Source organism: Neomonachus schauinslandi, chromosome 5, assembly GCF_002201575.2.
Source record: "Neomonachus schauinslandi chromosome 5, ASM220157v2, whole genome shotgun sequence".
Taxonomy (NCBI): Eukaryota; Metazoa; Chordata; class Mammalia; order Carnivora; family Phocidae; genus Neomonachus; species Neomonachus schauinslandi.
In genome coordinates, this window is record NC_058407.1 from 136920372 (window position 1) to 136940707 (window position 20336).

A 20336-nucleotide genomic window follows, 5' to 3' on the forward strand; every position below is an offset into this window, starting at 1 on the left:
CAGTTGGTTAAGCGACTGCCTTCGGCTCAGGTCATGATCCTGGAGTCCCTGGATTGAGTCCCACATCGGGCTCCCTGCTCAGCAGAGAGTCTGCTTCTTCCTCTGACCCTAACCCCTCTCATGTGCTCTCTCTCATTCTCTCTCTCAAATAAATAAAATCTTTAAAAAAAAAAAAAACTATAAACTACTATCTCTCATGAACATAGATTAAAAAAACTCCTCAACAAAATAGCAAATCAAATGCAGTAGTGTATAAAAATTATACACCATGACTAAGTGAAATTGAATTTATTCCAGGTATGCAAGCTGGTTTAACATTCAAGAATCAATTAATGTAATTCATCTCATCAACAAACTAAAGGAGACAACTCTTTGACCCTACCAATAGATACAGAAAAAGCATTTGACAACATCTAACGCCCATTCATGATTAAAAACTCTCAGCAAACTGGGAATGAAGGGGAACTTCCTCAATTTGATAAAGAACATCTAAAAAAATTTCTACTTAACATCATACTTAGTGGTGAGAAACTAAACAGTTTACCACCAAGATCAGGAGCAAGGCAAGGATGTCCCCTCTTACCACTCCTTTGCCACATTGTACTGGAAATCCTAGCTAATACAATAGGACAGTAAAAGGAAATCAAAAGCATACAGATTGGGAAGGAAGAATTAAAAGTTTATTCACAGATGATATGATTGTCTATGTAGAAAATCCCAAGCATCAAAAAATCGAAGTAATAAGTGATTATAACAAGGTTGCAGGATAGAAGGTTAGCATACAAAAACCAATCACTTTCTTAAATACCAGCAACAAACAATTGGAACTTGAAATTGTCATTTACAATGTCATTTACATCAGCACCCCCAAATGAAATATTTAGAACTCTAAAAAAATGTATAAGCCTATATGAGGAAAATGATAAAAGTGATAAATCATAAGAACTAAATAAACTGAGAGAGATTCCATGTTCATGGATAGGAAGACTCAATATTGTCAAGGTGTCAGTTCTTCCCAGTTTGATCTATAGATGAAACAATCCCAGCCAAAATCCCAGAGGTTATTTTGTGAATATCAACAAGTCAATTCTAAAGTTTATACGGAAAGGTAGAAGACCCCAAATAGCCAACACAATAAAGAACAAAGTTGAGGACTGATGCTATTCAACTACAAGACTTAATATAAAATGAGGGATAGTACAGACAGATATTGGTGAACCAATAGACATATAGATCAATGTATCACAGTAGACAGCTCAGAAATAGACCCACAAATATGGTCAATATTGACAAGCAAAGGCAATTCAGTGGAGAAATGATAGTCTTTTCAAAACATAGCACTTAATGTAGACACAGATCTTAAACATCTTAAACCTTTCACAAAATTAACTCAGAATGCATCATAGACCCAGGGTGCCTGGGTGATTCAGTTAGGTAAGTATCTGACTCTTGATTTTGGCTCAGGTCATGATCTCAGGGTTGTGGGATCGAACCCCATGTTGGAAGTCTGTCCCTCTCTCTTTATCAAATAAAATTTTTAAAGAAATGCATCATAGACCCAAAAATAAACCAAAAACTATAAAATTTCCAGAAGATAACATAGGAGAAAATACAGGTGACCTTGGGTTTGGTGATGACTTTTCAGGTACAATGCGAAAAGCATAACCCATGAAAGAAAAAAGTTGATAAGTTTGGCTTCATTAAAATGAGAAATGTCTGCTCTGCAAAAGACAGAATAAAAAAGGTAAACCACAGACTAGAAGAAGAATCTTTGCAAAACACATTTCTGATTAAAAAAACAAACAACAACAAAAAAACCCTAGTATCCAGGATATACAAAAAACTCTTCACACCATGAGTAAGAAAACCCATTAAGAAGTGAGTGGAAGATCTGAACTGACCCCTTCCCAAAGAAGGTATACAGATGGCAAATACACAGAGGAAAAGATGCTAAACATCATATGTCATTAGAGAAATGCAGTGAGATACCACTATTAGAACGACAAAAATTCAGGACTTTGACATCAAATGCAGGCGAGGATGTGGAGCCACAGGAACTCTCACTCACTGCTGGTGGGAATGCAGAGTGGGGCAGCTACCTAGGAAGACAGTCTGGCAGTTTCTTACAAAACATACTGGAACCATGTGATCCAGCAATTGTGTTCCTCAGTATCTACCCAAATGAGTTGGAAGTATATCCATACAAAAATTTGCAGCTTTATTCATATTGCCAAAACTTAGAAGCACCAAGGTGTCCTTTAACAAATGAATGGATAAACATATTGTGATGATACTATTTAGTGCTAAAAAGAAATTATCAAGCCTTGAAAAGACATGAAGGAACTTTAAATCCATATTACAAAGTATAAGAAGCTGATTTGGAAAGGCTCTATACTGTGTGATCCCAAATACATGACATTTTGGAAAAGACAGAAATATGGAGTCAATAAAAAAATCAGCAGTTGCCAAGTGCTCAGGGGAAAGAAGGGATGAATAGGTGAGCACAGAGAATTTTTAGGGCAGTGAATCTATTTAATATGACACTGTGATCATATACACATGTCATTATGCATTTGTTTAAACCCATAGAATGTACAGCACCAAGATTGAACCCTAATGATAACTGTGGACTTTAGTTAATAGTGTACCAACATTGCCTCATCAATTGTACTGCACTAACATAATATGTCAGTTTAGGGCAAAAGTGTGTGTGTGTGTGTGTGTGTGTGTAGGTGAGAGGGTAATGAGCACACTGCACTTCCCCCTCAATTTTTCCATAAACTAAAATTGCCCTAAAAATAGAAATCCATTAATTAAAAAAATGAAATAAAGGATGATGATAAAGTTTAGAGGACCGAGAAAGACAAAAATTATTTTTGGAAACTACTAATAATATTGAAAAACCTGCAGTCAGAATGGTGACAGAAAGACAGAAGTAAATGATACAAGGAATTAAAAATGGGACACATTACTACAGATACATCAGAGGGGGAAAAGGATAGAATAGTGTAAATAACCATATGACAATAAATTTGAAAACAATTAAATGGACAAATTCCTAATATAAAAGCTTGAAGAAATGGAAACTTTGAGTAGTCCTATGGCCACTAACTAAAAGAAAGCAGTTGCTAAAAACCTTTCCACAAAAAACACAGCAGGCTCAGAAAGCTGTATTTAAGTTACACCCAACTTTCAAGCAATTAATGTCAGATTCTATACGAACAGTTTTAGAGAGGGGAAAGAGAAGAGACCGGACCCTTTCCAGTTGGTTCTAGGACAGACGCATGTGTCATTGTGGACACAGTGATGGGAAGGGAAAATTGCAGGTTGACATCTACATGGAAACTCCAAAGTAATCTCTAGATTTTTAGAAAAATGAGGATTTAGTCTGATGGCTCAATGTAACCTAAACAAAAATCCGATGTCTATATATTAACAAACATGAAGATGTGACTTAAAAAGTTGTATGTACAGATTTTAAAATGTTAAAATTAAATGACATTTTCAATTGCATTGAATATTTCTGTTGTTTCCTGGGGATCTTACTATTCTTAAAAAATTTTTCCCAATAAATAATATGAAAAGTCCATAAATGAAAACAAAACAGAAAAACCCCAGCGACGTATAAAGAACCTAATGAAAATGGAAACAGAAGATGTGCAAGACTTTTATGGTGAAAATTATAAAACTGTAGATGGAAGTGGTTGAAGAAGGCCAAATGAACGGGTGCACTGTGATAATGGACGGGGACTCTTGATCGTATAGAGACGTCAGTTCTGCCGTATTCAGTTCTGATAAAAATCCCCCTGGGGTCCTCCAGAATGTGAACGGACTGGAATTTAGGTGGAAAAACAGGAGCCAGGGACAGGCACGAGGTAATGAGAGAGGAGACACGGTGGACGTGCCTGAGCAGATCCCAACATTTTGCTCCTAGCAAGAAGCCAGACAGACAGACCATGTCCCCTGAGGTTGTGGCAGGGACCTGAGCTCGGGCAGGCGAGGAGCAGATGTGCCTGGGGACGGCCCTTCCTGCTGTCGAGGTGGGCGCGCTCGCTGGAGACGCACTTTGCCCACCATCCCTGCATTCTTGCCTTCACTCTTCATTTTTACCCAGTGCCCCAGGCCTCTGCCTCCAGGTGCGTGTTCTACCCAAAAAACAAATAGCTCAACCATGAAAGAGACGCGCATGGATGGCCGCTGGATGGGAGGACAGGGTTGTGGCAGCAATGGTCCGAGCAAAGCTTGCCCCAGTTGGCTCCCTGGTGTGGGCCTGGTGTCTCTCGTGCTTGACGTTCATCCTGAGCAGTAGCGGATTGTGAGATGAAGGTGTGGGGCAGGTGTGTGCGTTACTGTGGGCCAGGTTCCGCCCCAGGTCCTTCAGGGTCCTGACTCCTCCTTCCTCCCCAGAGCCGCCCCTGTGCATGAGGACTCTCCTTTTTCCTTCTTTCTACATAGGGAAACCAAGGCACAGACGGGTTCAGTAGCGTGCCTGAGCTCATGTAGAGGAGCTGGGATCTAGACCTGGCCCTACCTGCCCCGCTGTTGTGACACAGGCGAGCATCCTCACAGATGCTTCTCTTGGGTTAATTCACTTTTGGTTTAAAGTCAGACAGCTGTCCCCTCCGCGCCTGCATCCGTGTTACTGATGGTGGGATGCCGAGGACTCCATGACCAGTGGGAGGTTTTTGACATCAGGATGAAGTGAAGGGAGCACCCATCAATTTTTCTTGGGATTTAAGCCCACAGATGTGCATAGACACACCCTTCCTCTGAGGGGTGAATGTGTCCTGATCATTTGTACGTTGATTCTCCAAATGCCCCAGTGCTTGCTGTATTGCAAGATACGAGTTTCTTCCAGGGTGAACAAATGTACAGTCTACTGAAGGAAACCAAGGGGAAAGCGGAGTTTTCTGTTCAGGAAATTATCGGGATCTTCCTGTTCCAGGGCCTCACTGAGTCTTTGGAATGGACTTTTCTCTCGTGGCAGAGAACGGACCTATGACCTTCAAGGTGCAGACAGGGGACGGCTGGGGGAGCGGGTCCTGGGTCCCCAGGCCACATGCAGGTGGGCGTGGGGAGTCTGTGTTAGGGCCTGCCTCCCTGCTGTCTGTTCCAGGCCCCGTTCCCTGGTTTGCCCCGTGGCCTGCGATGTGTGCCTTGCGGAAACACCAGCATTGTGACCGTGTTGCTTCGAGAATTCGGGCTACCCATGCGCCAGGATGAGGTGGAAACTGCCAACAGTCAGGCTCCTTTGGGCCCTTTCAGTTTATTGCACACCTGTTGGACCAAACCCACTGTTTGACAGTATCGGTGACAGCGACCGTTGTTAACGAGCAGACGTTGTTAACGTCTGCCATGGGACGGGCAGCTCAGACTTGCTTCGTGTGTCATGTCGTACATAATTCTCTCATTAACTATAATCTCTTCCCGTTTTACACAGGATCAGAGTGGATCAGAGTGGGGCTCAGAGGGGTTACAAAACTTGCTGCGTATTTTATAGCCAGTGAGTAGCAAAGCCTGGATTCTGATCGCAAAGCCTGGTTCCCATGTCAGTGTTCAGTCATGTCCCCAGAACTATGGGGACAGCTTCTGTTTCTCCATTTCTTATAGCCTCCTGCCCGGAAGGCAGGATCTCAGCTCGTGGAACTAACTGGAAAGAAAAAACTCTGAACGTTTCTTTGAGGAAACAGCAGGTGGAGAGATTGTGGGAAGTCAAAGAGTAGGGTCAGGCCCGCCTTTCCATCCAGTTGGGTGGAGGGGGAGCTGTGCTCATTGACCAAGTCACCATCCACAGGGATGACATTAGGAAGAGGCGTTAGCAGGGAGTGGAGCTGTGTGAGGAATTTTGTCAATTCTTCTACAAGGAGACAGCATTTCTGTTCCTCCAGCGCTGACCTAGTCCCTGGTTTGTTAGCACCTCAGTGCGTTAGGAAGTTCTGCTGAAGAGCTGTCCCTTACCAGCGCAGGACTAACACCAGACGTACCACATTCTGCACTAGCACGAGTGATCTGTGCATTCACAGCTACGCTGCCCTCACATGTCTCCTTCCCCTGGACAAAGGAACGCTCTGTGGATGTTAGCAGGAAACCTGTGAAGGGAATAAACCCTGAGCCAATAAGGCAGAGAAATGAAGGAGAAAGACAGAGGTTTGCTTCGTTTTGCTTCCTATTTCCGAATGTGCCACATGGCGCTGTCCCTCCGGCTCTGAGTTCACCCTTCCTTGCCTTCTCGGGCAAGGGCAGATCTGGGCCCTTGCATGCCCTTTAGCTGCGTTAGTAGCTGTGGGGGTGTTTCCTGGAGGTGGTTTTCCTGCTGGTTCCCGTGCAGTTGCCGGGCCAGCGTCTCCAGCAATCCACCCCCCTGGACAGTTTTGCAGGAATCCCTCCCGTGAGGCACCCCTGCAGCTTTGGGTCACTGGCAGCGTCTACGTCTCTGCCCTTCCTGCAGCACCCCTGCCAAGTCCACCCTCAGACAGCCCTTGACCCTGCGTGTTCGGTGTTTCCCAGCTGTGTGTGCTTCCTTCCTCTTTGCTTCGGTAAGCTACTGATGCCACCGTGGAATCCCAAACTGAAATCATGTTCGCTGTCCATGAAATCACTTCCTGGCCCCTTGGCGAGCAGCCTGGAGTGTCTTGGACCTATTTTTGGTCCTCGTCTCCATCGATACGTAAAAATTCCGGTAGATAATGGGGGAACGTGCAGCTCCAGAGCCAGATTGTCGTGTGCATCTCTGGGTGCATGTGTCCATCTCCTTAAGTGTGCCTGTTGCTCGGCCCCTCACAGGAGTCCCCCCACTGTCCCCCCGCCCAGTGCAGCCGGCAGTTCTCGCCGCCTGTGTGCTCTGCACACTCGCTGAAGAGATGGTGTTGTTCACCTGTACTCAGCATGCTCCATCACCCCAGCCAGCCTCTCATTCCTAATTCGTGTGGCTAGCTGAAAACTGCCTCTGGGACCTTTGTGGTGAAGGTTCCATGACCCTTGATCGAGGCCGTAATGGATTTCCCATGCATCCAGCTGCTGGACTCATTCATAGCCTCATTTTAGGAAATGCGGAGCTTTCAAGGGAAGGCTGGTTGTGTAGCCGCCCATCTACCCATATTTTCCTCAAAGTTTTTAGTTTTGTGAGCTCTTGTAGGATTGGTCTGGCTTTTAGGCTAAGAACTATGGACTTATTCTCAGCTAGTAATCCCTCTCCCATCTCCTGTGCACCCAGTTCTGCCTGTCCCTGTGTCCAGGGCCCTCAGCACTGCCCAGGCCTTCCAGGGGGTGCCCATTGGCGTTGGCCTGCGAAGAAGAGGGATTTGTCCCTTGCCCTCTGGCCAGTGTCATCCCCACCTCCACTTGCCTGGAGGCTGTTAGATGTGCAGAAGCTATGACCGGGATCACTGTGGGTGGTTCTCGTCCCGGCCCCGAGCACGGCATGCTCCCAGCCCTGTGGAGGGGAAACGGGAGAAGCCAGGTCCGAAGCCCCGGGAGATGCATGGTGACGCAAGTCTGTCTGTCCCCCACAGCTCACTGTATTTCAAGAACTTTTTCCAAACAGGTCTGGTCACTCTGGGGTGTGCGGGGGGTTAGTTGTTCAGTATTCTAGGTAGTAGTCTAGGATACTAAGGGTTACGGGGGCGGAGAGGGGCATTCAACACTGCAACGTCTTAACACAGGGGAATAATGTGTTATTCAAAAGGGCAGGGAACTGTTTGGGGTGATTACACCACGTGCTGCAGGAGCACATCTGAAGCTCCAGGGGAGTTCATCTCTTTCCACAGCTTGACCTTGTTTTGTTTGGACTGGATCAGCAAGCTCTCCACGGGGTCTGGGGGACAACACTATAGTGCCGTTTGGGGCAGGGTCGCCCTGTTATTTTACTTAACATTACGATTCAGTATGCAGTCTGATGGAATCTTCTGAGCACTACTGATACATATTTTTAAATGTTTGTTATGCCGTTGTTTTGTCATTAAGATAGGACAGAGGGTTGCTTTTTTGAAAATTTCATATGTATCGTTCAGTTTTGCTGTAAATAAATAACATCTTCCTGCCTTACAGCAAACGTCTATTTCTGACTCATGTCAACTGTAGGTAAACTCTTGCTTTCATTCTGGGGCCTAGGCCTGGCTGGGCATGCCGGTCTCTGTGTGATTGAAATATTTGACGACTTCTATTCTCTCTCAGTTTTGTGACAAAATTTAGCAGACCTGTGTGTAGTACCTTTACTATCCATCTTTACTAAAATGATCATTTCATATTAAAAATATAATTTTTTATTGGATTGCCAAAGTAATTTATCCTCAAAGCAAAAACCTTAGCAGATGTCAAGAAGAATGAACAAAAATCAATACATTATAGTTTCATTATTCTGAAATGACTATATTTTTAAAGATTTATTTTTTTATTTGAGAGAGAGAGAGAGAGCGCACACAAGTGGGGTTGGGAGGACAGAGAGAAAATCTTCAAGCAGGCTTCCTCATGACCTGAGCCGAAATCAAGAGTCAGAGACACTCGGATGCCCCTGACTACTCTTAGTATTTCGGTGTGGTTCATTCAATTACAAAAAAATTTTTTTTAAAAAAATGACTTTAAATACAAGAATTTTAATTATATAAAGAGAAAATCTTGAAATCAGAACAAACAGATTATATTAAAGGAAACAACAATGTGATTTACAGCTGACTTCTCTTTAGGAGCAGCATCATTACAATGATGAATTAAAAAACTGCCAACACGAAATTCTATGATGACCAGAGCATACGTTTTAATGAAGGAGAGTTTTCAGCTCTGGTGATGGTGCGATAGGTTGATCAGATACCCGTGACAAGACCCAGAGCACTCCCTCTTCCCGTGTGTGTGTTGGTGGTGGTGTTGTGCTTTGGCAGACACTGGAGAGTGTAAGCAGGCAGAAGGGAAGAGGAGTCTGCCCCTGACATTTAGGAACTGAACCTGGGAAGATCGGCAGTGCTAAGGGCAGAGTCTCCAACGCACAGGTGAGCTGTGGCCGCTGAAATTCAGGCTCTCTGGCTTAGGCTGTCAGAACCGACAGGTGTGGCCAGCAGACCTGAACTATGATACATGGTAAAGGATACAGCTCAGGCTAAAAGGAAAGAACAACAGGTGGAATTCATATAAGAGAATGAAGATATCAATTTTTTTCTTAATTTCATTAAAGTAACTATTTGCAAAGTCTTTTCAGTTGGATGTAGTCTTGCTTGTTTCTCTCTTGTTGCCTTTGCCTAAGAAAGATCCAAAACATGTTGCTTAGGGAGCTTACTGCCTATGTTTTCCTTTAGGATTTTAATGGTTTCAGGTCTTACATTCAAGTCTTTAATCCATTTTGAGTTGATTTTTGTGTATGGTGTGAGATAGTGGTCCAGTTTCATTCTTCTGCATGCTGCTGTCCAGTTTTCCCAATACCATTTCTTGACAAGACTGTCTTTTACCTATTGCTTTTTCTTGCCTTTGTCGCTGTAGACTAATTGACCATGGATATGTAGGTTTATTTCTGGGCTCTCTGTTCTGTTCCATTGATCTGTGTGTCTGTTTTCATGGCAGCGACATACTGCTTTGATGACTGTAGCTTTGTGGTGTAGTTTGAAATCTGGGAGCATGAAATCTCCAGGTTTATTCTTTCTCAAGATTGCTTTGACTATTCACCATCTTTTTCAGTTCCATACACATTTTAGGATTTAATGTCTAGTTCTGTGAAAAATGCTAGGTAAAGCAAAAATTACATTCTGTGGTGGTAGTTATAAATGCCATTGTAAAAATACATGACAAAAATAGCACAAAAGATGGAGATAAGTGGAATTCTACTGCAAGTTTTTTGTTTGTATTGTTTTGTTTCACCAGATGACACAATATTAACTCTAAGTAGACTGTGTTCAAGAAACATGTTGCAATTCATGGGCGCCTGGGTGGCTTAGTTGGTTAAGCATCTGCCTTTGGCTCAGGTGGTGATCCCAGGGTGCTGGGATCGAGTCCTGCATCTGGCTCCCCGTGAGTGGGGAGCCTGCTTCTCCCTCTCTCTGCCTCCCCCTCTCTCTGTCTCTCATGAATAAATAAATAAAATCTTTAAAAAAAAAAAAAAAAAAAGAGGGCGCCTGGGTGGCTCAGTCGGTTAAGCGACTGCCTTCGGCTCAGGTCATGATCCTGGAGTCCCGGGATCAAGTCCCGCATCGGGCTCCCTGCTCGGCAGGGAGTCTGCTTCTCCCTCTGACCCTCCCCCCTCTCATGCTCTCTCTCTCTGTCTCATTCTCTCTCTCAAATAAATAAATAAAATCTTTAAAAAAAAAAGAAACATGTTGCAATGCCTATACCAGCCATTCAATACAATAAGTGAAGATATGGCTAACAATACAATAAGGGAACTAAGGTGGAATACTAAAGAAAAAACTTGGTTAAGCCAAAGGTAGAAAGGAAAGGGGAAACAAGAATAAAAACCCAGGGCACCTGGGTGGCTCAGTCGGTTAAGTGTCTGCCTTCGGCTCAGGTCATGGTCCTGGGATAGAGTCCTACATCGGGCTCCCTGCTCTGCAGGAAGTCTGCTTCTCACTCTCACTCTCCCTCTCCCTCTGTGCTCCACCCACTCTCTCTCGCAAATAAAATCTTAAAAAAAAAAAACAAAAAACCCAGTGGGACAAATAGAAAATACCAAAAATCAGATTTAAGCGTGTTAAGTGTAAATGGACAAAAGGCAGGGATTATCAAAGTAGATTTGAGAAAATCCAAACTCAACTATATATTGTGTATAAAAGGTTTACTTTAAAGGAAATGGTTTGAAATTAAAATGATCTTAAGGGGCACCTGGGTGTTTTAGTTGGTTAAGCATCTGCCTTCAGCTCAGGTCATGATCCCAGGGTCCTGGGATTGAGCCCTGAATCAGGCTCCCCGCTTGGCAGGGAGCCTGCCTCTCCCTCTCCTGCTCCCCCTGCTTGTGTGTGCTCTCTCTCTCTCTCATATAAATAAATAAAATAAACGATCTTAAGATACCAAATAACAAAATCTGTGGAAAGGAACTAAAGCAATGTATAGAGGGAAATATACCCCTGTAAATGCTTATGTCAGAAGAGAACAAAGGTTAAAATCAGTGATCCAGGTTTCCACCTTAAGGGGCTAGAAATTGAAAGTTAAGCCAAAATAAGTAGAAGGAAAGAAATAATAAATTAATAGCAAAAAGCAATGAAGTAGAAGAAAAAGACAACATTGTTTCTAGCAAGGTCAAGGAAAAAGAAAAAAAATATAAGCAGCATCACAAATGAATAAGTTGATGTTACATTACATATAGATATTAAAAGGAAGATAAGAATATCATGAAAAATCTATGCCAGGAAATTTCACAATGATAAAATGGCAAAATGGATAAATTTCTTGAAAAACACAACCAAACCAACAAAAGACATAGAAATTTTGAATAGTATTTCATCTATCAAAGAAATAGAATTAATTATCAAGTATCTTCCCATAAAGAGAATTCAGGCCCAGTTGGTTGCACTAGTGAATTCTATTCTGTATAAGGAAAGAATTTATAACATTGTTACACATTTTGTCAGGAAACAGGGAGAGACAACATAAGGAGTGGAGTACAGACAGACTCACACCTGTTTGGAACACAGTGCTGAGAGAGATTTGTTCTCTAGTCCATGAGGATGGACTATCTTTCCATTTCTTTGTGTCATCTTCAATTTCTTTCATCATGGTCTCATAGTTTTCAGTGTACAGGTCTTTCACCCCCTAGTTATGTTTGTTTTTGGGTATTGTATTATTTTTGGTGCATTTATAAATGGAATTGTTCTCTTAATTTCTTTTTGCTACTTCATTATTAGTGTATGGATAGGCAACAGATTTCTGTATATTGATTTGTATCCTCTGACCTTGCTAAATTCATTTATAAGTTCTTGTAGGTTTTTGGTGGAGTCTACCGTTTTCTATATATATTATCATGCCATCTGTATACACTGAAAGTTTTACTTCTTCCTTACCAATTTTGATGCCTTTTATTTTTTTGTCTTGTCTGATTGCTATGGCCGGACTTCCAGTACTATGTTGAATAAAAGTTGTGAGAGTGGACAGCCCTATCATGTTCCTGACCTTAGGGGAAAAGCTCTCAGTTTTTCACCATTGAGTATGATGTTAGCTGTGGGATTTTTTATACATGACCTTTATTTGTTGAGGTATGTTCCCTCTAAATCTACTTTGTTGAGGGTTTTTATCATGAGTGGATGTTGTACTTTATCAAATGCTTTTTCTGCATCTATTGAAATAACCATATGGTCTTTATCCTTTCTCTTGTTGATGTGATGTGTCACATTGATTGGTGAATATTGAACCACCCTTGCATCCTGGGAATAAATCCCACTTGATCATGGTGAATGATTTTTTTAATGTGTTGTTGGATTCAGTTTGCTAATATTTTGTTGAGGATTTTTTGCATCTGTGTTCATCAGAGATATTGGCCTATAGTTTTCTTTTTTTGTAGTGTATTTTGTTTTGGTATCAGGGTAATGCTGGCTTTACAGAATGAGTTTGGAAGTTTTCTTTCTTCTTCCATTTTCGGTAATACTTTGAGAAGAATAAGCATTATTTAAATCTTTGTTAGCATTCACCTCTGAAGCCATTTGTCCCTGGATTTTTGTTTGTTGGGAGATTTTTGATTACTGATTCAATATCATTGTTAGTAATTGGTCTGTTCAAACTTTCTATTTCTCCCTTATTCAGTTTTGGGAGATTATTTGTTTCTAACAATTTATCCATTCTAGGTTATCCAATTTGTTGGTGTATAATTTTTATAATATTCTCTCCTAATCCTTTGTATTTCTTTGGTGTTGGTTGTTATTTCTCCTCTTTCATTTCTGATTTTATTTATTTTAGTCCTCTCTCTTTTTGATAAGTCTGGCTAGAGGTTTATCAATTTTTTTATCTTTTCAAAGAACCAGCTCCTGGTTTCATTGATCTGTTCTATTGTTGTCTAAGTCTCTGTTTCATTTATTTCTTCTCTAAACTTTATTATTTCCTTCCTTCTGCTGGCTTTTTTAGGCTTTGTTCGTTCTTCATTTTCTAGCTCCTTTAGGTGTAAGGTTAGGTTGTTTATTTGAGATATTTCTTGCTTCTTTATGTAGTCCTGTATTGTTATCTTCCCTCTTAGAGCAGCTCCTGTGGCATCCCAAAGAATTTGGACCATTGTGTTTTCATTTTCATTTGTCTCCATGTATTTTTTTTATTTCCTCTTCAATTTCTTAGTTGACGTATTCATTGTTTGGTAGCATGTTTTTAAATATCCATTTGGGGGCACCTGGGTGGCTCATTCGGTTAAATGTCTGCCTTTGGCTCATGTCATGATCTCAGGGTCCTGGGATCCCATGGACCCTGAGATCCCATGGACCCTGAGATCCCATGTTGGGCTCCCTGCTCAGCAGGGAGCCTGCTTCTCCCTCTCCCTCTGCTGCTCCCCCTGCTTGTGCTCTCTCAAATAAATAAATAAAACCTTAACAAAAAATATCCATTTGTTTGTGTCCTTTCCAGATTTTGTCTTGTGATCGATTTCTAGTTTCATAACATTGTGGTCAGAAAAGATGTGTGAAAGGACTTCAATTTTTGAATATTTTGAGACCTTGTTTTTTGGCCTAACATGTGATCTCATATGGAGAATGTTCCATGTGCACTTGAAAAGACTGTGTATTCTGCTGTTTTTGGATGGAATATTCTGAATCTCTCTGTTAATTCCAGCTGGTCCAGTGTGTCATTCAAAGCCACTGTTTCCTTGTCGATTTTCTGTTTGGTGATCTGTCCATTGAGGTAAGTGGGGGTGTTAAAGTCCCCTACTAATATTGTATTACTATCATTTTTTTTTCATTTATGTTTGTTAATAGCTGCTTTATGTATTTAGATGCTCCCATGTTGGGTGCATAGATATTCACAATTGTTATGTCTTTTTGTTGACTGTTGCCTTTGTAGTGTTCTTCTTTTTTCTCTTGTTATAGCCTTTGTTTTAATGTCTATTTTGTTGAAGTATTGCTACCTCAGCTTTCTTTTCACTTCCATTTGCATAAATGTTTCTCCAGTCTTCACTTTCAATCTATAGTCTTTAGGTCTGAAGTGAATCTCTTGTAGGCAGCATAATATGGGTCTTGTTTTCTTATCCATTCCATCACCCTCTATTTTGATTGATAATCATTTAGTCCATTGACATTCAAAGCAATTACTAATAACTATGTACTCATTGCCATTTTGTTATTTGTTTTACAGTTGGGTTTGTAGTTCTTCTCTGATCATTTTTCTTTTCCTTTCCTGTCTTGTTGTTTGATTTTTTTTTTTGTTTTGTTTTGTTTTAGTGATATGCTTGGATTCCTTTCTCGTTATTTTTTGCATATCTATTAGTTTTTGATTTGTAGTTACCATTAGGTTTATATATAATATCCTGCGCATATAGCAGTCTATATTAAGTTGATGGTTGCTTAAGTTTGAACCCATTCTAAAAGCACTAAATTTTTACTGCCCCCCCCCATGTTTTATGTACATGATGTTGTACTTTACATCCTTTTGTGAATCCCTTGACCAACATATTTTATAGACATATTTGATTTTCTTGCTTTTGTGCTTTAACCTCCATACTGGTTTTATAAGTGAGGAACCTACTACTTTTATTGTGTTTGTATGTATCTGTGAAATTTTTTCCCTTGCTAATTTTCTTACTCCTGGTTATGGTCTTTACATTCCAAAGAATTCCCTTTAACATTTCTTATATGGTTGGTTTAGTGGTGATAAGCTTCTTCACCTTTTATTTGTCTGGGAAAATTTTTATCTTCTTCTTTTTATCTCTTCTAAATGATAACCTTGATGGATAGAATATTCTTGGTTGCAGGTTTTTTTCTTTCAGCACTTTGAATATATCATGCCTGCAAAGTTTCTGCTGAAAAATCAGCTGATAGCCTTATAGGGTTTCTCTTGTATGTAGCTGTTTTCTCTTGTTGCTTTTAAAATTCTCTAATACCATTTTTTTGCCTTTTTAATTATGCTGTGTCTTGGTGTGGATCTCTTTGGGTTGATTTTGTTGGGGACTTTTTGTGCCTTCTAGATCTGGATTTCTGTTTCCTTCCCCACATTAGGAAAGTTTTCAACTATTATTTCTTCAAGTAAATTTTCAGCCCCCTTTTCTCTCTCTTTTCCTTCTGGGAATCCTGTAATGCAAATGTTATTATGCTTGATGGTGTTGCTGAGTTCCCATAATCTATTCTCCTTTTTATTATTCATTTTTCTTTTGCTTTTCAGTGTGGTTGCTTCCATTACTCTGTCTTCTAGCTTACTGATATGTTCTTCTGCTTCCTCTAGTGTGCTCTTTATTCCATCTAGTGTGTTTCTAATTTCAGTTAATTGAGTTCTTCATGTCTGATTGGTTCATTTTTCTATTTTCTGTTTCTTTTTTGAGGGTCTCTGAGTCCTCCACTCCTTTCTCAGGTCTAGTGAACATCTTTATGATCATTACTTTGAATTCCATTGCAAGCATATTGCTTATCTCCATTGAGCTCTTTTGCTCTGAATTTATCCTTTTTTTTTTTTTAATTTTTTTTTTTTTTCCATTTGGGACATACTCCTCTGTCTCATTTGTCTCAGTCTCTGTGTCTCTTTTCATTTGTTAGGAAAGCCAGGTATGTCTCCTCATCTTGACAGTAGTGGCCTTACGAAGAGGCCCTGCTGCCCTCAAGGTGTTGGACGGTGTCCCCCGGTCACCAGAACCTGGCACTTCAGGTGTCTCCTGTGTGTGTTATGTGCATCCTGCTGTTGTGCTGGAGCCACGTTTGCCTTCCAGTCGTCTTCAGTGACCCTCTTTGCTTATCGTGGGCAGAGTTTGGTCCCTCTGCTGTAAGGGGCCAGTCTTGGCTGCCTTGGGTCAGACCAGATGCCTCCTCTTAGCCTGTTTGCTGGGCTGAAGTCACACCGTACTGCATGGTGCTCTCCTTGCGCTGGCCCCTAAGGGGCTTTCACTGGAGATGGGCCTGCAATTGGGTCAGATCTCTGCCCCCACTTTGAATGTTGAGGTTGCAGTAACCAAACTTCAGGGCTCTCTCTTGCTGCCCCCTATGAGGTTTTTGTTGGCGGGTGGGGCTGGTAGACCAGATGTGTGCCCGCAGCCCACTGCTTGGGCTGCAGTTGAACTGGTGTGTGTGGTTATCTTCCCCTCTCTCCATGGCAGGTGTCCCTTTGGTGTGGTGCTGGTCACTGCAGCGATGCTTGCAGAATGAGATGAGGAAGGTACTGCTCTGGATGAACTCCTGTCCCGTGGGCAAGTTGGATGGGGCGGATCCACAGGATAATGCAGTGGTGGGGCCTTGGGTGTCAGACCGGATGGGAACTGCAGCCACTTCAGAGGGATGCCTACAGAGTGGGGCAGGTTGGGTGGAACGAGTCTGAAGGAGAATGTGGGATAGGGTGTGGTATACTGTTAGCAAAGCTAGGTGGCCATTGTAGCTGCTGGTTCCTGTAGGTGTCCGGGTATCTAGATGGTGGGCAAGGAGAGAAATGGTGCCTGCCCATTCTTGTGTTCTTGGAGAAGTCTCCTAAAGGTCTCTGTCCCTCCTGGACATCATCTATGATTAGTAAATATACCCTTCCTGTGAACCTCAGGAGTTTTTCATACTGCTATTTCTATGTTATATCTCAGTGGGTTGTTTGTTCTGCTGGCCCTTCAAGGGCAGGGACTGTTTCATATTGCCCTCAGGCTCTCCCAGACGTACACCTGCTGGTCTTTAAAGTGCCCTGAGTTAAGCCCCACTGATTGTAAAAACTCACGAAGCCCAGCCCCACCGGTTTTCAAAGCCCAGTGTTATGGGGCCTCATCTTCCCAGTGCAGGGTCCCCCATGTCAGGGGTGGCTGATGTGGGGTCTGTTCCTCTCCAGTCTCCACACTCGTGGTCTCCCTCCTGTTTGTGGCTAGTTTGGTTCTGGAGTGGGTCTCTGCCCCTTCTCCTGCTCCAGTGTAGCCTACTGTCTACCATCAACTGTGGAGAGCCTGTCCTGCTGGTCTTAGGGTTTTTTTCTGGTTTAGTAGTTACACTGATGTGGCTGTCATCTAGGTTTATTCACGGGACAAGATGAGGTTGGAACTCTTCTACTCCACCATCTTCCATGGAAGTCTGAGAAATCCCAATTCTCGGTATTTATTTGAAAGAATTGAAAGCAGGAACTCAAGCAGATATTTATACATAAGTGTTTATGACTTATATTCACAATATAATTATGACTTATATTCACAGTAGCCAGGAGGTAGACCCAACTTAAGTATTTATGGATGGTTGAATCAATAAAGAAAATATGTTATATCCATATAGTAGAACATTATTCAACCTTAGTGAAATTCTGACACATGCCACAACATAGATGGACCTTGAGTACATTATGCTAAAAACTCTAATGCTTCCAGAAGAAAGTAGAGTATCTTTTGGACCTTGAGGTAGGCAAAGATTTCATAGACAGCAGTCAAAAAGCACTGGAGAGGAAAAAAAAATAAAGCAAATCTCATGAAAATTAAAAATTTCTCATGTGGTACACTGGTAGGGTATGAAGGTGAGCCACAGATTCAGGGTAAATATTTTCAAAACATATACCTAAAAGTAACTTGTAGCTATAGTATGTGAAGAACTACTATAAATCAGCAATGAAAAGGCAGCTCAAAGGATGGACAAAAACTTGAACAGGTACTTTACAACAGATGGGTGTACTCAAGTCCAGTAAGCCCAAGGGCTGTGCTCAGCTTAAACCATCAGGTGAATGCAAACCTAAATCCCCAATGAGATTCCCCTTCCCAACCACGATGGTGTCTGCTGTGGAAAAGATCGAGTGTACCAAGTGTTCTAAAGATGTGTCAGGACTGGAGTCTCATACACGGCTGACGGAGATGTGAACTACCATAACCACTTGTGAGTGGTTTGGCGACTTTTTTATAATTGAAACCTGCACTTACTAAATGGCCCAGCAATTACATATTTAGACATTTAGAGAAGAGGAATGAAAATGCCCACATAAACACATGTATGTGAATCTTTGCTGCAGGTGTTTTGTAATAGCCCAGAACTGGACATAATGCAAATATCCAACAGCCGGAGAAGTATGAATGAATTACAGTATATTCCTATGTTGTATTATGTCTCATCGGTAAAACCCTGTGAAGTATTGAAACATGCAGCCACGTGAATGAATATATCAAGCACGTTGCGCTATAGCATAGTATCTATATGGTCATATAAAGTCTGTGCGATTCTATTTGTATGAAGGTCAAGAGCCAAGGCAAGCTTGTCAAAATATTGAACGGTAGCTGTTTATTTAGGGTGGGGGTTGATTGGAAGGACACACACAGGAACTTTGGGTTGATAGATATGTCCTGTCTCAACTGGGGTAATGGTTCTGTAGATAGATTTCCATCTATTAAAATTTATCAGTTGTACTTAAGATCTGAACATTTCACCACATGTACATTTTACGCTCTCTCCCCACACCTGTAAATTAATACTGACCTCTGTTTAATAGCTTTCCTTTTCATAGTGTCTCTTCACACTTTCTATAGAAGAGATGCAGGCTGCAGGTGGCGCATGGGGGTGGTTGGGTGGCCTCTGTTCTAAACTGCTACCCTGCTGGAGTTTTCCTAGGAACAGCATGAGCGTGGTGTGTTTGGTGGTGAAGGGTGTGCATCCTGGAGGTGTTCACACCTGGGCTCACATCTAGCAATGCCACTCGCCACGCTAATAACTGCGAGAGCTTCGTACCTCTGCTTCCTCATTTGGGAAATCGTGGGAGTGCCTCCTCGGTGGGGTTGTGTGGAAGACTGCGTGGAGCCGTATTGCGCCTGACTGCTGCCTTCTTGCTGGCTCCCAGCTTCCACTTGTCCTGCGGCCTTCTTCATAGCACCCAGAACCCCCACACACTCAGATCATGGCATCCCTGCTTAAAATCCCCAGTGCCTCCCTGTCAGACGTACCTGTCCCACCTCAGAAGCCCTCGTGCTGGTGCGTCCCTCCGCAGGGTGGTGTCCTCTCTGCCCACCACCTGCTCATTCACCTTCCACACCTGGGAGCTGCATTTTCTTGTGTCCTGGGAATTCTCATCTTTACAGAATGGCTGTTTATTCTTACTCTTCAAATTTCACATCGACAGAACTCTTCCCTGGCCTCACAATGAAGTAGGCAGTCTGTTTATCCTGTTTTCATTCCTGCCCTAGATGACTGCCTTTTGGGTGTCCCTTACCCATTAGCAAGTCAGCTGCGTGAGACACAGCTCCTTGTCCACCTGATTCTCCACTGTACCCCCCGCCCTAAGGACGCTTACGAAGTAGGCGTTCAGTGACTCTTTGTGGGCTGAATCCAGGGGGTTAATATACTCAAAAGGCCAAACACAGCGACTGGCCCCTGAGAGTCTGCTGTTAGTGGAAATCATTGCTGCAGCCGGCGAGGTGTGACCTGCCCCCTTAACAGAACGTAGACATGAATCCCGAGCTTTGAGGAGTGTGAGAAAAAATACCCACAGATCACCTAAGAAACAAAAGTCACGCAGCACTTTGCAGCCAGTATGTGATTATTTATACAGGTTCTAGGGTAGAAAAATGAGTAATTAGAAGTCTGAATGAGTTTGAATGTCATTTCCCTGCAGCTTTTAATCCAGTGATTTTATACTTCTTTTCCCTCCTTCCCCACCCGTCTGTTTGTGACAGTGTCTGTAGGAGGATCAGCTATTTCATAGGACCAGGCCGAAGGGAAAAAAAAAAAGGCCCGGGGCCTTCGGGATGTCCCTGAACAATGGGGTGATTGAGCTCTCCTTTTGTTTTAGACGTCCACACAGAAGCCGTGCAGGCGGCGCTGGCTAAACACAAAGAAAGGAAGATGGCGGTGCCCATGCCTTCCAAACGCAGGTCCTTGGTTGTGCAGACCTCGATGGACGCCTACACACCTCCAGGTGAGCGGTGGGCCCACTGTCCGCTTCCTAAAGTGACGAGCGAGCCTTGGAATTAATTCACCACTAGCTCAAGCAGTCCCGGGCTTTGTAGCTTTCAAACTAATGGTACTATAATTCAGATTTTGTGAACCGGAAGTCCAGTATGTGCACTCCAAATTAAACTTGGAAGGAAAATGAACATTAAGTATGTGTCTATACAAATACGTATTTTAATCTTTTCATTGAGATTCATAAATGATACAGCCTTTAAAGTCTCATAAAGTTTTACTTGATCCTTCATGTAGCAAAAGGGAAGAGTTTGTGCCTCCACAGTTATAACTGAAGTTGGACTTCTCTTCTGCCTAGATTGGTCTGTACATATTCTCAAGTCCTTCAAAAATAAATATGCCATGAGGTTGTATTGAGAA

General features: G+C 42.3%; 1 protein-coding gene across 1 annotated transcript in view; it reads left to right on the forward strand.

Annotated features, from left to right (window-relative positions):
• Positions 1–20336, forward strand: part of DIP2C (disco interacting protein 2 homolog C) — a 209875-nt gene that overhangs the window by 37599 nt on the left and 151940 nt on the right. The window contains exon 4 of the mRNA XM_021690907.1: positions 19804–19929. Coding sequence (XP_021546582.1) covers positions 19804–19929 — 126 coding nt within the window. The remainder of the gene's footprint in view (positions 1–19803; positions 19930–20336) is intronic.